This window comes from Branchiostoma lanceolatum, chromosome 15 (assembly GCF_035083965.1).
Source record: "Branchiostoma lanceolatum isolate klBraLanc5 chromosome 15, klBraLanc5.hap2, whole genome shotgun sequence".
Lineage (NCBI taxonomy): Eukaryota > Metazoa > Chordata > Leptocardii > Amphioxiformes > Branchiostomatidae > Branchiostoma > Branchiostoma lanceolatum.
Window position 1 is genome coordinate 697,526 of NC_089736.1, and position 15,131 is coordinate 712,656.

General features: G+C 45.4%; 1 protein-coding gene across 1 annotated transcript in view; it reads right to left on the reverse strand.

The window, feature by feature from the left end:
- Positions 1 to 15,131, reverse strand: part of LOC136420987 (titin-like) — an 85,031-nt gene that overhangs the window by 28,915 nt on the left and 40,985 nt on the right. Inside the window, exons 67-88 of the mRNA XM_066408129.1 lie at positions 14,878 to 15,007; positions 14,337 to 14,488; positions 13,732 to 13,915; positions 13,103 to 13,366; positions 12,566 to 12,717; positions 11,680 to 11,794; positions 11,141 to 11,313; positions 10,383 to 10,682; positions 9,054 to 10,062; positions 8,485 to 8,660; positions 7,892 to 8,016; positions 6,560 to 6,737; positions 5,988 to 6,131; positions 5,441 to 5,617; positions 4,681 to 4,810; positions 4,041 to 4,207; positions 3,396 to 3,579; positions 3,052 to 3,167; positions 2,475 to 2,614; positions 1,662 to 1,821; positions 1,012 to 1,299; positions 266 to 565 (exon numbers count right to left, since the gene is read on the reverse strand). Of these exons, the coding sequence (XP_066264226.1) occupies positions 266 to 565; positions 1,012 to 1,299; positions 1,662 to 1,821; positions 2,475 to 2,614; positions 3,052 to 3,167; positions 3,396 to 3,579; positions 4,041 to 4,207; positions 4,681 to 4,810; positions 5,441 to 5,617; positions 5,988 to 6,131; positions 6,560 to 6,737; positions 7,892 to 8,016; positions 8,485 to 8,660; positions 9,054 to 10,062; positions 10,383 to 10,682; positions 11,141 to 11,313; positions 11,680 to 11,794; positions 12,566 to 12,717; positions 13,103 to 13,366; positions 13,732 to 13,915; positions 14,337 to 14,488; positions 14,878 to 15,007 (4,764 nt within the window). The remainder of the gene's footprint in view (positions 1 to 265; positions 566 to 1,011; positions 1,300 to 1,661; positions 1,822 to 2,474; positions 2,615 to 3,051; positions 3,168 to 3,395; positions 3,580 to 4,040; positions 4,208 to 4,680; positions 4,811 to 5,440; positions 5,618 to 5,987; positions 6,132 to 6,559; positions 6,738 to 7,891; positions 8,017 to 8,484; positions 8,661 to 9,053; positions 10,063 to 10,382; positions 10,683 to 11,140; positions 11,314 to 11,679; positions 11,795 to 12,565; positions 12,718 to 13,102; positions 13,367 to 13,731; positions 13,916 to 14,336; positions 14,489 to 14,877; positions 15,008 to 15,131) is intronic.

The window sequence follows — 15,131 nt, forward strand, 5'->3', positions numbered from 1 at the left end:
TTTTCAGTTGAAATCTTTAGGCTTTTAGCAACAGTTCTTCTAGGTGCATTTCAGCACTGATAAAATTATGCTATGACTTTCAATTAACAAGCAAGCACCCTGGGTAGCTCCATCCGAGTCCTACAGTAACTACAAGGCACCGTACAACTCACTCAAAAGTGTTTCCGAGTGGTCTGCTAAGTGCTTTGCTAAGAAGTAAAACATTAGGCACATTGAATAAAATCAAGCTTCAATCTTTAAGGAAAGGCTTTTTGATGTTACTCACCGAATGGATGTTTGGCGACGACGGATCCAGACTTCAAGGCCTCTCCGACGCCGAACTGGTTCTCGGCGCTGATGCGGAACAGGTACTCGGTTCCCTCCACCAGTTTGGGCACCCTCAGGCTCGTCCTCTTGACGCCCGAGCTGACGTAGACCCAGCTGACGCCGCGGTTGTCAGACTTCTCCACTACGTAGTTGTTGATGGAGGCGCCGCCGTCCTCCATGGGCGGCTGCCAGCTGATGCTGATGGCGTCAGGGCAGATCTCGTCAAACACCACCGGTCCAACCGGAGGCGCCGGGCGGCCTGGGGACGAGATGATTGACAGGTTAGAAAACGATAGTATCAGAAATCTGAAATGTCAACTTCGTCTTCCTGTAGAAACTGTTTTTTCACTTTTTTAGTATATTGCATCATAAGGACTCCTGACTTATTCAATCTTTAGATTTGTGTGAAAATTTAGCTGTAGAAGCTCCTCAGCAGCTTTGTGTTTCTGTACAGACTTAATGGAAAGTTATGTTCTTTTAAGTAGTCTATACACGGACAACAATGATATATCTTGCATGTTCTAGCATCTGTCTTGTAAGTATCCTACAGTACATGCATAAACACTCCTAACTTCTTCCTAGTTCAAATTTGTCTGAATATTTGTCAAGTTTCCAACAGGAAAAGCTTGCAGCAGTAAGTCAATAGTACATTCTAAGTTTAACCAATTGACTACATGTAGGTACACTGCAGAAGAAGCCCCTTACCTAGAACCGTGACGTTGATCTCGACAGTCGAGGATCCGGCGTGGTTCTCCGCCTTGACGGTGTACTTCCCGCTATTGGCCTTGCGGATCTTCCTCAGCAGCAGGGTCGTGTGCACGTGGTTAGTCTTCACCACAATGCTGTCGCTCTCGCGAAGAACGCCGAGACCGCGCAGCCACGTGACCTTTGGCCTTGGCACGCCCACCAATGGGAGCGCGACAGTCAGGTCCTTGCCTTCCTTCACGGTGAAGGTATCACCCTTCAGTTCAGTCATGTCAAATCCGGCAGGAACTGTGGTGAGAGACAATGTGTTACTATTATGCAATATCAAACATTTTACACAATTAAAATTGCCTGTTCTACGGTTCTGAATCTTCATTTGCATAGTAAAGACAGCAAAGTACATGTATTTACTACTTAGCATGGTAAAGACATATGATAAAGGTTATATTTGTGGTAGCACCTTCCGCTGTAATTTTTGCATAAATCCTTAAAAGGATTAAAGTGCTAGTTTACCTGGTTTTACAACAGACACATTGTTATCGGCATTTTATGAAAAAGCACAATACAGTTGAAAGTAAATAATTTTACACATGAATAGAAACCGTCACAAGACGTTTGAAGATAAGACAATAGTAAGAGTTAGGACGTACTGATGAGTTCCTTGCAGACGACAGGTCCGACTTCGGCTGGGATGCTCTGTGCCCCGACATTGAGCGCGGACACACGGAACTTGTACTCCTCGAACTCGGTGAGTCCCGTCGCCGTGTACCGTGTCAAACTCAGGGTAGTCAGGCGCACCCAACCCATGTCCTAGGGAGAGAGAACAAAGTGACCATTGAGTGAACGTAGAAAGACATGGACTGGCCTGAGTGCTACACAACTGATCAGAGAGGCCGAGGACAGAACAGGATGGGCAAGGATCATTGCGGCTGGCTGTCATGACGCCCCTACGACCACTGAGGTCATGGGTCATGAGTCATGGGTCATGAGTGAGTGAGTAAGCCCTGACCCCAAGAGGAATTGCAGTAGCGGAATATTGGAGAGGGAGCGTGTAGCAGGCAGAAGCGGTGACACGAGAAGAAGAAGTGAGTGAGTGAGAAAAATGTGCGTACGACTTTGAAGAGGTGGTTTCAGACAAGTACAAGACGTGCAAGACAGCACTTGCAGTGTTGCAAGCCGTATACTTTTTTTGGCTGAACCTCACAGATCCATATTTGTTTTGATATTAGAAATTAAAGTTTGTTGTTCACAGCTAGCAAAGGAAAACCATCCCCTAACCCCCTAACACCATAGACAAATGTATCAACATCTCTTTGAATTCGAGAATTTTAAGAAGCTCTCTCAAACCAATTCTACCAAATCATGTTATTTGTTTTAACCTTCTCCCTGCTGCCTAACCCCATACCAAGTACAAATATGGTGCCAATCGGCTACCTCAGCACGCTGAAGGTTAATGTACCCACCTCCTGACTTGTCTGCAGGACCTCGATAAGGTATGACGTCACTCGGCTGCCTCCGTCGAACTCCGGTTTCTGCCAGGCGAGCGACACCGTCATGGGCGTCACTTCCGTCAGCCTCAAGTTACGCGGGGATTCAGGCGCATCTGTAGGTACAAATAAATATTAAAAATTATCAATAACTTTGCAAAAAGTAAATAGTTTTTAGTGGACTCCGGCTCATCTACAGGGATGTAGCAAGATTCAAAATGTATTTAGTCTTTAGAATAATAACTTGACTCAAAGTCAATAGTTTTAAGGGTACTATGGGGCATCTATAGGGACGGATCAAGGTTTAAGATAACCGATAACTTGAGACAAAGTCAATAGTTTTTAGGGCTGACGAGCAACAAAAAGGTTTTGTAGGCACAATCTGAAGGAAAGTTTTAGCATCATGTAGGCCAAACATCTAGCTGATAAGACCATTAAAGCATGTTTTAAAAAGCCCCAGATTCTAGAGCTAGAAACGGGTGCCATTGTATGAATACACATTATATATGTATTAGAAATGGAAAGCGAAATGAAATTGAAATGTGACACTCACCGACAGGGTCCATGGCCAGGATCGGCTCGGTGGTTTCTGCGGGAAGACCCGCTCCGTAGTCGTTCACAGCCATGACCCGGAAGTAGTAGAAGTTGCCCTCTACCAACTTCGGAACTCTGCAAGGTCAAGGTTAAGAAAATCAGACTCTGAAGGAATCTTGTGAACACTTTAATTCGTTTTCGTCAACAAGACTTATTTAAATCTAAAATTAAAAATTTAAAGTATCTAACATCAGATTATAAAAAAAAAATGTCATGACATTCTAACACAAAGACATGCACGCCGCTTGTATCAACATTTGTGTTTTGTGATATTGTCTCATGTCTTAAGGATTTCGCCCTTACCTGTAGTTTGTCTTGTAGATGTTTTCCGCCACAGTCTTCCAGGTGCGGCGCGACTGCTCGCGGATCTCCAAGGTGTAACCGGAGAGGTTGCGACCTCCGTCCTTCTCGGGGACGGTCCAGGAGACCATGGCCGAGGTGGCCGTGATCTCCATCACCCTGATGGGCAGGGGCGCACCAGGTGTGTCTGGGGAACAGAACATACAGGTAAGAAAAGGTCTGAAGTACTTACTTCTAGACATTTAGAACTATGAAGGGAGGCCGAAAACTGTCTGTTAAGATTTCTCTTTACATTTTTTTAGTTACTGAAGGAATGTCTGCGGATTAGAACATTCAGGCAAGAGAAAGGTATTAGGATCTGACTAAAGTAGTTCTTCGAGACATTGAGAACTATGAAGGGATGACAAATACATTCTCTTCAGATCTCTCTTTACATCTTAGTTACTGAAGGAATGATGCATTTCTTATCAACTCTCTTCTTGATTCAATTCCGCATTTTGGTGACTCCACATTTTAAGCACTTCAGACATGATCATTTTGACTGGCATTTCTCACCTAGCATTTTGACAAAAAAGATGCCATAATCTTATTTCTGCTATTCAATCATACAAAATGTGATATGATTATCCAAGACACTGTTCCTCTCACCTAGTACTTTGACGATGAAGCTGGCGTGGCCGGCGCCCTCGGAGTTCTCCATGGACATCTCGAACTTGCCGGCGTCGCGGCGGTCGCAGCCCTCGATCACGAGCTGCGTGCACCACAGCTGGTTCGTCACCTCGATAGTCTCGATCTTAGCACGGTTCTCCAAGTCACTGGGGAAAATGGTTTTATTCAAAAATTTTAATCGTTATAACTATGAGACAATAGTGCACTATATCATACGTAGAGTTAAAAAAGTCAACTGTCTGTCTAAAGGTGTAGTGTAATTAATCTGGATTGAAAACTTGCTTGTGTTGAGGTAGTATTGAAGAGTGGCTGACGAGTTTTCGGAGTAACTAAGTTTTAATAGTGTTGTGACCAAGAGATGCAGTATATTGTACACATATAGTGAGAACCTTCAGCCAGGAAAGGGTTTCTTTCCATATCCTTGATTTACACCAACATATATTTTTGTACTAATCATTTTGAAACTTCTACCACTGGACAAAATAGCATATGAATCAATGCAGTTATAACCTGTTGTGGCTGAGATATATTTGTAGAATCATGGTATAACATCTACCCCTGCACCAAGTAGGGTATCAATCACTACAACTAGGACCCAGAGAAAACCATGTCTGCCCACCTGTCGTCCTTCTCCCAGACGATGTCCGGCATGGGCCTGGCGCGGAAGTTGCACCAGAGCCTGAGCCGGTCGCCGCCCCGGAAGGTCACGGCACGCTTCATCATGGCGTCCATGTGCAGCTGGGGGGGTTCTGGGGAGGGGGAATATCACATGAGTTTCTCCACTCTTTGTTAAGACGTTAGATCCTTCCACAACATCAGTGTTGTATAGGTCGGCAAATGGTTCTCCTTCGATTCTGCGCCGCTAGTTTTTCCTCTATTGTTTTAAATCCAAGTTTCTCCCATCCTTTGTCTACCCTTTGAGAATTAAGCTGATACAGCCTTAGCTGTATACAGTCCAAAAGCATGCAACGATTTCACTAGCAATGGCATATAGGGCGCCAGTAGTGTATATAGTATCAAAATGTAAGACGTGTACTTGTAGTACTCGGGAAATTAATCTTGTAAGCCTTATATATCTGCAAGAGTTCTAATTATAGCATGCTACGATTTTCGCTGTCATTTGTAAAATATAGCTTTATATAGAATATAGTATGTCAGGAAATTGCAAAACAAGTGTACTTGTGGCAATCCAAATCTTATGCATGGATCTTTTTCTTTACAAAAAAAAAGCATGGATAAAACTCAATGTCCAAATGAAGCAATGCATTACGATCGAAATGTTGTGAAGATCGAAGCAAGGAATGGTCTAGATGTCTGACATTCGCCATAAGTCAAGTTAGTAAGTCAAGAAATAGAAAATTATTCAGTGTCCCACTCACCAACCATGTCCCTGGGCGCGACAATACCCGGCAGCTCGCCGGGCACGCCCGTGGACCCGCCCTCGTTGACGGCGCAGACGCGGATGCGGTAGGGCTGTTCCTCCTTCAGCTCCGTGATGTCCAGCTCCATGGCGCGGATCATAGAGGTCTGGTGGCACTTCAGCCACGCTACGTCACCTACGGGGGGAAGAAAAGTCTCGATTTAGTCTTAAATCTATAAAGTGTACTGTTAGCTCTCTGTGTTCAGCTGACAGAAGGTTTGCAGTATTTTTATGAATGACAGTCACTTTCCAAATTTCAAATAACACGTCAATATCATAAGCTAGTATTTCAGTTATCATTTCATGTTATCATTTGAAAAAGCAATTTTCCATCTTCCTTTACTTCTCTTATCTGATATTTTCAGTTACCTTTTGAGAGTCATTGTAGGCACAAGAATTCGATTTTTACTGTTCCCTTAAAGCGTGGAATCCTCAGTAGCGCAGCAAAGGAGATTAAAGGTCTTAAAGAAAAACAAACAAACAAACAAATAAACAAACAAACGAACCTTCCAGGCTGACTCCCTCCATCATCTCGACCACGTAGCCGACGATGCGGCTGCCCCCGTCCCTCTCGGGTGGGCCCCAGCGGATGCTGATGGAGGTCTTGGTCTTGTCTGTCACCTCGGGCATCTCTGGTGCGCTGGGCTTGGCTGTAAAGGAAGAGTTTACAGATTATTATTCATTATGACTCACCATTCAAGCAGCGCAAATTTTTGACTTATGGGGCGAGTTGTAGGTACCCCATTTTCCATCGAATTTCTCGAAAAACATTTAGAAAAAAGGCAAAGACCTTTCAGTCAAGATGGAAATCATGTTAGAAATGCCTGGCTAACAGGTTTCATCGTGTGATGAATGTTTATCCAAGTAGCAGTTTAGAACATTGACTTTTGAACGGGGAAGTTACTAAATCTCGGCTAATATGCTGAGAAAAAGCAAGCTAAGCAGTTTCCAGGATGACTTTACTTGTATTACACATTATTTTCCATCTAACTGGAGACCTTGTATCTTGGTCCCGTAACCCGGCGGTTGAGAAGTTAGAACTATAAGTCTTAGAGACGGGGTAAGAAGCGACGCTTACTTGAGGGGTCCCTGACGATGATGGGTTCGCTGGCGGGGCTGGGTTTGCTCTTGCCGGCCATGTTCTCGGCGATGACGCGGCACTGGTACTCCTCCTTATCCCAGACGTCCGACATCCGCAGCTGCAGTTCCTCGATGATTCCGCGGTGGGCCTTCTCCCAACGGACGGCCGTGCGCTCCTAAATACAGGGAACGGTGGTTACGGTTACATCAATGCTACTCTACTGTCTACAGCAGTCCAAGTAAGCATTTTAACAACAATTTCTCCCAACGGACGGCCGTGCGCTCCTGAACATAGGGAACGGTGGTTACGGTTACATCAATACTACTCTACTGTCTACAGCAGTCCAAGTGAACGTTTTAACAAGGATTTCTCCCAACGGACGGCCGTGCGCTCCTTAATACAGGAAAGGCGGATTACAGTTACACCAATACTATTCTACTGTCTCCAGCAGTCCAAGTGAGCATTATAACAGTAATATCTCCCAACGGACGGCCGTGCGCTCCTTAATACAGGAAAGGCGGATTACAGTTACACCAATACTATTCTACTGTCTCCAGCAGTCCAAGTGAGCATTATAACAGTAATATCTCCCAACGGACGGCCGTGCGCTCCTTAATACAGGAAAGGCGGATTACAGTTACACCAATACTATTCTACTGTCTCCAGCAGTCCAAGTGAGCATTATAACAACAATTTCTCCCAACGGACGGCCGTGCGCTCCTAAACACAGGAACGGTGGTTACGGTTACATCAATACTACTCTACTGTCTACAGCAGTCCAGGTGAGCATTTTAACAACAGCTTCTCCCAACGGACGGCCGTGCGCTCCTGAACACAGGAACGGCGGTTACGGTTACATCAATACTACTCTACTGTCTACATCAGTCCAAGTGAGCATTATAACAGCAGTTTCTCCCGACGGACGGCCGTGCGCTCCTGAATACAGGAACGGGAGATTACATATCTATTTTGTACAGTTATTGCAGTTTCTGCTATGAACACATCTCATTCTATGTTAGTCCAATTACCTTAACAGCACTTTATGACCATCATCTCCAGCTAAAAATCATACCCAGGAAACTACTTCATAATACTTCATAGTGATAGCAAATAACACTGCTCTACCGGGATGCTTGGAAAAGTTTGCTATCATTTAAAACTGAGATAGAACTTTCTAGTCTGAACTTTTTCTTAGACTTCTGAACTAAACCTGCTAAGTGCCCATCCAAGGCTGTCTGTGCTACAGCAGAACCCAGGAATGGAAGGATAACAGGAAGAGCGCTAACAGAGCCCAGGAAGAGAGGGTTAACAGTACGAGTGCCTGCGTACCTTGCGCTCGACGATGTACCCGGTGATGGGGCTTCCTCCGTCCGTCTCGGGAAGCTGCCACTGGATGGACAGATGGTTCCTGCTCTTGTCCTTCAGAGTCGGCTTCGGGGGTGCAGCAGGCGGGTCTGCAACAGACAATATGGCAAACATAAGCTCTCAAAAAGTGAAATATACCAAATTTGTACGTATTTTAGATTTACATGTTGAAGACAATTCCCTCATTTATTCTGATTTCTGACCACCAATTCTGGACTTTCAAAACTCATTGATAGTTCTTTAAACTACCTATTAGATACAAAATCAATGAAAATCCTTAACTTCATGTGTTGAGATTGCGACAAGTACTAATCAGTATGTTCACCAAAGAAATCAAACTTTAGAAAAACTCTAGCAAGGATATGTAGAAAGAAACAGAGGAAGGAGATACAAATTCAAAAGTGTCCAGCAGGCCGATTTGACTTTTTCAGAAATAAGTATCTGCATCTGTTCAGTAACTGTACTCATTTAGGTGCTATCTGTATCTATAAGACTTTGAAAATGCTCAAACAAATGCAGAGGTGCTTAGACAATGAAGTAAATCTGGTAACACCTACCGAATGGATATCTCGCCTCGATGGGCTCTGAGACCAGCGGCGCGCTGATGCCGTGCATGGTCTGGCAGAAGATGCGGAACTGGTACACCATGCCGGGAGTCAGCCGCGTGATCTTCTGCCGAGTCGACCTCACGGCCTTGCTCAGCAGCATCCACTCCTGGCTCTTCGCCTCGCACCTGGGGTGGACACAATAATGTTTGTTAATACTTAAATCATTATCTATTTGTAAATCTTGAGGGTGGTACCTCCAGTTAACTGAGTAACTGATTTCCAAGGGAGCCCCTACAAATCATACCAAATCAGGATTATGAAACCCCAAGTCTTACACAGCCATTTGAGTACCTACAAAACTACCAGTGAGAAGAAGATAGAAGTCATTATATCAATGGACAACCAAGAAACTCAGATATATTGTCATGAAAATTGGCACGATTCATATTGTGTTTTTTTGGGTTTGTACGCCTATATAACTAACTGCTTTGTAGTGCAAAATATCAGTTCTGTACTCAAGGGCTAAATGTTAAATCTATCATCTAAGACAAGATTGTTCTAAATAACAGTCCACACACCTTTCCACGATGAAGTTGGTGATGGGCGCGCCGCCGGAGTCCTCTGGAGGCTCCCAGGCGATCACGCAGCCCTCGGGATGCATGTCTGTCACTCTGACGGGACCGGCAGGCATGTTCGGCTTGGCCAGGACGGCAACCTCCGTCCTCACCTCAGCCTGGCCCGCAGGGTTCTTCACCATGATCTTGTAGGTGCCGGCGTCTTCGCGGCTGGCGTGCTTGACGGTCAGGACCGTCTTCCTGCCGTACTTGATCTTCCTCATCTCCGTGGAGACGATGACGCGGTCGTTCCGGGTCCAGACGATTTCCGGTTCCGGTTTCCCGGACACCGCCGCGCCGATTTCGAACAGCTTGTCGACGAAGACCTCGGTCTTGTCCTTGACGGAGTAGTCGAGGGAGATCTTGGGTGCGATGACCTCGTCCTTGCAGATGACCAGCGGTGTCGCCGGAGAAGGCTTGCTGCGGATTCCGGCGGCGTTCTTCGCCAAGACGCGGAAGCAATACTTCTCGTTCATCACAAGACCCTTGACCTTGAAGTGCTGGGCCTTGACGATGCCTCCGTGAACTTGAACCCACGTGCCCTCCTTCTGGTTCATCCTCTCCACGATGTAGCCGATGACGCGGGCGCCGCCGTCGTACGACGGATAGTGCCACGACAGCGTCACCGATGCGCGTGTGATATCCACCACCTTGACATCGCGCGGTTCACCGACAGGGTCGCGTGCGATGGCCGGGTAGGAGGTCTCGCTGTATTTTCCCGCGCCGGCCGCGTTGATAGCGTAGACGCGGAACTCGTACTCCGAGCCCTCGTTGAAGCCAGTAGACTGGCAGACTTCCTTCTTGATGGGGTACTTGGTGACCTTGACCCAGCGGCGGCTGCCGCGCTCCTTGCGCTCGCAGATGTAGCCGGTGATCTCTGACCCGCCGTCGTTCGCCGGGGCTACCCAGCTGACGGACATCTGAGCCTTGCTTGTGTCGAAGGCTTGGACATTGGTAGGCGCATCTGGGGGATCTGGTAGGGAAATCGAATTACAGTTGTTATGATTTACATGGCGACAGTAAATATGTAAGATGGGAAAAAGAAACAGCCCAGCAAAATATGCAGCAAAACATGTTTATTCTAAGAATGATCTGCTTAGATGAATAATTATGATACAAAATGGGTGAAGGGGTTGCTAGTGATTCTAAAGAATCCGAAATCATGTTACGGTACCATTTCGGTCCCATAAGCTATACAAAGGAGCATCTGTTTGATTTTCCTTTGCAAAGATCGTGCGTAAAAAAAAGGTGAAATCCCAGTTTTCATGCAAAAGCTGTACGAATCTAACGTACCGAAGGGCAGCTTGGCAACAACTCCAGTGGAGTTGAGGGCTGGCCCAACGCCGAACTTGTTCTCAGCGCTGATGCGGAAGATGTACTCCTTATTCTCCACGAGCTTGGTGACGCGCAGGTTCGCGCGCTTGACGTTGCTGCTGACGTAGACCCAGCTGACACCGCGGTTCTCGGAACGCTCCACCACGTAGTTGGTGATGTAACTTCCGCCGTCGTCGGCTGGAGGCTGCCAGTTCAGAGTGATCGACTCAGGGCCGACCTCCTCAAACTCTACCGGGCCGGAGGGCGCACCGGGCTTGCCTGGGAAACAAGGGTTGGTACAGTGTTACAAGGGTTAACACAGTATTACAAGGGTTAACGCAGTGTTATAAGGGTTAAACAGCGTTGCACATCTCACTGAAAGAATTTAAAATCAAAACCACTATCTTTTCTGAGACAAAAGCTACATGAATCAAATTTCAACAAGCATATTTCCATCTGTTTTGTGATTGCATGTACAAACATGTATGCCACTTACTTTAGAAATAAAACATAAGCATGCCCATAGCTAGAAAATGGATTTTGGCGTCTCTCATTTGAATGTCAGATAGTATGCAAATAGCCTGGCATTTGTATTTAGAACAATGTGGCAAATTCTTGGAATAAACATGTATTGATAATTATCAATACTTAAAAGATCAACATTCAATGCACGTGATTTACGATTGATTAATCTAATGCACAGTAATCTACATGTATAGTTATAACAGGTAACTCACCAATAATGTTGAAGGTGAGCTCGGTGCTCTCCTCTCCCAGCTTGTTCTTGATGACGACACGGTACTTGCCGCCGTCAGCCTTGCGGATCTTGCGCACGATGAGGCTGGTGGAGTCGCGCGTGTGCTTGGTCACCAGGCTGTCGGTCTCGCGTAGGACACCCAGGCCACGGAACCTGCGGGGAAATGGTCGGTTAGTCTGTGTCTTAACGATTTAGCTGTCTACAACGTTTAACATGTAGTCCAAAGCGGAGAGGTGAAGTTTAGGGGACCGACACCATGGAACCTGAGAAGTGGCTTAGTATCCCTCCAAGAGCGTGTTTTTAACTGCTTTGAACATTGAACATGTATCAAAACAGATGTCTGATTTCAATGTCATTTTTTTGTGCTCCCCAAAACTGTGACATTCACGTCAGACAAAGATTTCGAATGCCAAATTCAAAGTAAAGGCATAAAATCATAAATGTCATCTACATCAATCAAAATATGAATAATAACATTTTTGAAATCTTTCGTCTCATTCAAAATCTTGCATCACTCACCATTCCACAGACGGCGCAGGCAGTCCGGTGAAGGGCAGGACCAAGTTCACGTCCACTCCTTCCTTCAGGGTGAAGGTGTCTCCGGCCAGGTCCGTCAGGTCAAAGTGCGGGGCCTCTGTAGGGTAAAAGAGCAACAAAACATCAGGACTGAGGTATGTCTAAACTACAGTCAAACCTGCTCAAGAGGACCAATACATCAGGACTGAGGTATGTCTAAACTACAGTCAAACCTGCTCAAGAGGACCAATACATCAGGACTGAGGTATGTCTAAACTACAGTCAAACCTGCTCAAGAAGACCAATACATCAGGACTGAGGTATGTCTAAACTGCAGTCAAACCTGCTCAAGAAGACCAATAAGGGGACCAATGAGATCTGGTCTATGTGGACAGGTGGTCACCATAGACAGGATTCTTGATTCTTGTGTCAAGTGGTCACATTGGTGAAGTGGTCCATATGTAGAGGTGGTCACTTGTACAGCTTTGACGGTATATCAATGACTGTATAAAAAATGCTTGTACCCAAGATTTTCAGCTACTTCACTGTCCTCAATGGCTTGATTCTGCTTGACTTACATGGTTGGGCAAGTTAGACAACATTTTCACCAGCGTTTTGTCTAAAGCTACTCACAGGTTAAACAAACTAACACCTGAAGAAGGTACTTTGCTTCTTTACGTACCGACTTGCTCCTTGGCAGGAAACTACATGTATAACAAAGCTGCAAGAAATGTATGTATCAAACTTTCTTCGCTACTTTTCCCCAAATAATTGATTCTGCTGGTACATTGTAGCTTTGAAAAATCACATTTTAGAAATATTTTGCGTTGAGCAATGCCCAGGTAAAACAAACTAACACCTGAAGATGGTACTTGGCTTCTGTACGTACCGACTTGCTCCTTGGCAGTGACGGGGCCGACTTCCTCCGGCACGGACAGGGCGCCGGCGTTCTGCGCGGACACGCGGAACTTGTACTCGTCGTTGGGGATGAGGTCAGCAACGGTGATGCGGGTCAGGCTCAGGGTAGAGCACTTCTCCCACCTGAACACAGGGAGACGACAGATTTAGTATTGAAAAAAGTGCCATCAAGAGCTATCGACCATTTAAAAAGCATGACCATGCATAGTTTTCCAGGACACGAGATAACAAAATCAGAACTTCATCTGTAGAACTGTAAAATCAATGCAGAAATGTTTGCGGTGGTTTTATGTTCGTAGCTAGTTTTCGCGGTGAACTATTTACAGTGATCTTAAAACCACCGCGAAAAGTCCTTCTATTGTGTGACTGTAGCACCACTATTGTTTCAAACGCGAACACTAAATTTTCTCTCTCAAATCCACGCGAACTGAAATGCATTTACAGTACCAAGGAAGCCACCAGGGGGTCCAAAACCTAATCATTTTGATCTAATGATAACCGCACAAACCTCGGTTCCTCCTCTGTAGTGTTCATCTTCTCAATGACGTAGCTGGTGATGCGGGAGCCGCCGTCGAAGTCGGGCTTCTGCCACTCGAGCGACACCGTCATGGGCGTGATCTCGGTGATGCAGAGCTTCTTCGGGGGGTCGGGCTCTCCGACGGGGTCGGTCGCCAGGCAGCCCTCGGCGGACTCTCCCGGCTCGCCCACGCCGAACTCGTTCACGGCCAGCACGCGGAAGAAGTAGATGTTTCCTTCCACCAGGTTTGTGATTCTGTAAGAGGTTTGGAAAAAGGACATTTTACTGTTAGAAACTTTTATTTTCTTCATACAATATGGGTGTTTTCAAAGATTATGTATTTTCATATTGTTGTTGCTTCATAATAACTGCTATTTCATCTCCAGAACACCAGACGATTTATCCATTTATTTCATCATAAGATTGACCAAAACCCAGTAAACTATTTTCCAAACTTAAATTTCAACAGCTTTAATTGATGAGCTGATAGTGAGTAAAATAGATTCCTTTATCATCAGAAAGTTTAGGAGCACTTCAAGATGTGTAAGCGTACCTGTAGGAAGTCTTAAAGACAGTACTGTAGGTACAGTTTATGAAAAGCTTAATATGTGTAAGCATACCTGTAAGAAGTCTTGAAGACGTTGGCATCGACGGTGCTGTAGGTGCGTCTGCTCTGCTCGCGCTTCTCGAGGATGTAGTGTCCGACAGCGCGGCCGCCGTCCTTGATGGGCGGGGCCCAGCTCACGATGGCCGAGGCCTTGGTGACGTCACGCACGCGCACGTGCTCAGGGGGGCCAGGTGTGTCTGGGGAAAGGTAGAAATGAAGTCGTAAGGATGCTTAAAGATTTCTTACAGATCATATAACAAAACGCTTGAAGCACATCGAATTCTAACAGACTGGAGAGTTGAACATTTGATGGCCTAACCTCTGTATTTGAACAAATTCTAAGTTTGCACTATGATAAATATTAACACAAATGAACTTTGATGCATTGCCAATAGACGTACAGCACACTTTTATTGATCTGTGAAAATGAGATACATGTATACTGTAGCTGCTAGTATATCCGTTGTGATCAGATGTTTTGATGGTTTCCTTAAATCTACACTAAGTACTCAGTTTCGAAGACATTTCTGAGACGTTCAATGTCTCGATTTCTAAGATAATACATTTCTGAGACGTACAATGTCTTGATTTCTAAGATAAGACATTCCTGAGACGTACCGTAGACCTTGACGTTGACGCCGACCTCCTTCTTGCCGCTGGAGTTCTCCACGGTGAGTTTGAAGCGCCCGGCGTCGCGCCTGTCCGCAGCGTTAATCACCATCTGCGTGGCGATCTCGCTCGTCTGGATCGTGGCGCGGTTCTCCAGGTCACTGGGGGAAAACGAGTTACGATTTATAGGTTGCAAAATGAAGATGGCAGCATCCACTCATAACAAAAACTGTACGCTGTTTGCCTTACAAAAAATCTCTTACTCAGTGTCTGTCATCTCTTTATTTAGATAAAATGTTGTTTCTCTTCAAACTACTTTTATATCTCTTTGCATTCTTGCATTAGTGTATCACTTATATGATTTCCACACTACTTACTAATAGACTGAAAGTTACGCTTTAGTCTCAAAGAAATAACTCTTCTTATCATATAATTAGTATTAATGTACAGATAGTATTTGGTTTGGATGAGCCACCATTCGCTGTTAAACAATGGTAACAACACAATCTTGATGGATGTGATAAAAAAGGATCTTGAGCCGTGTTCTCACCTGTCGTCCTTCTCCCAGGTGCAGGTGGGCTGCGGCTTGCCCTTGATGGGCACGTAGATGCGGATGGGCGCACCTGCGTTCACCTTCATCGCCCTCTTCAGGCTCACGTCTAGTTCCACCTCTGGGGCCTCTGTGCTCAGGAAATACAAGACATCGTCAGCCTCGATGATAATCACATAGAAAAATACTCACCGAGAAACATACGTCTATTAAGTAACTGCTATTTGGCGACGCTAGAAACAACTCGTTGTTAT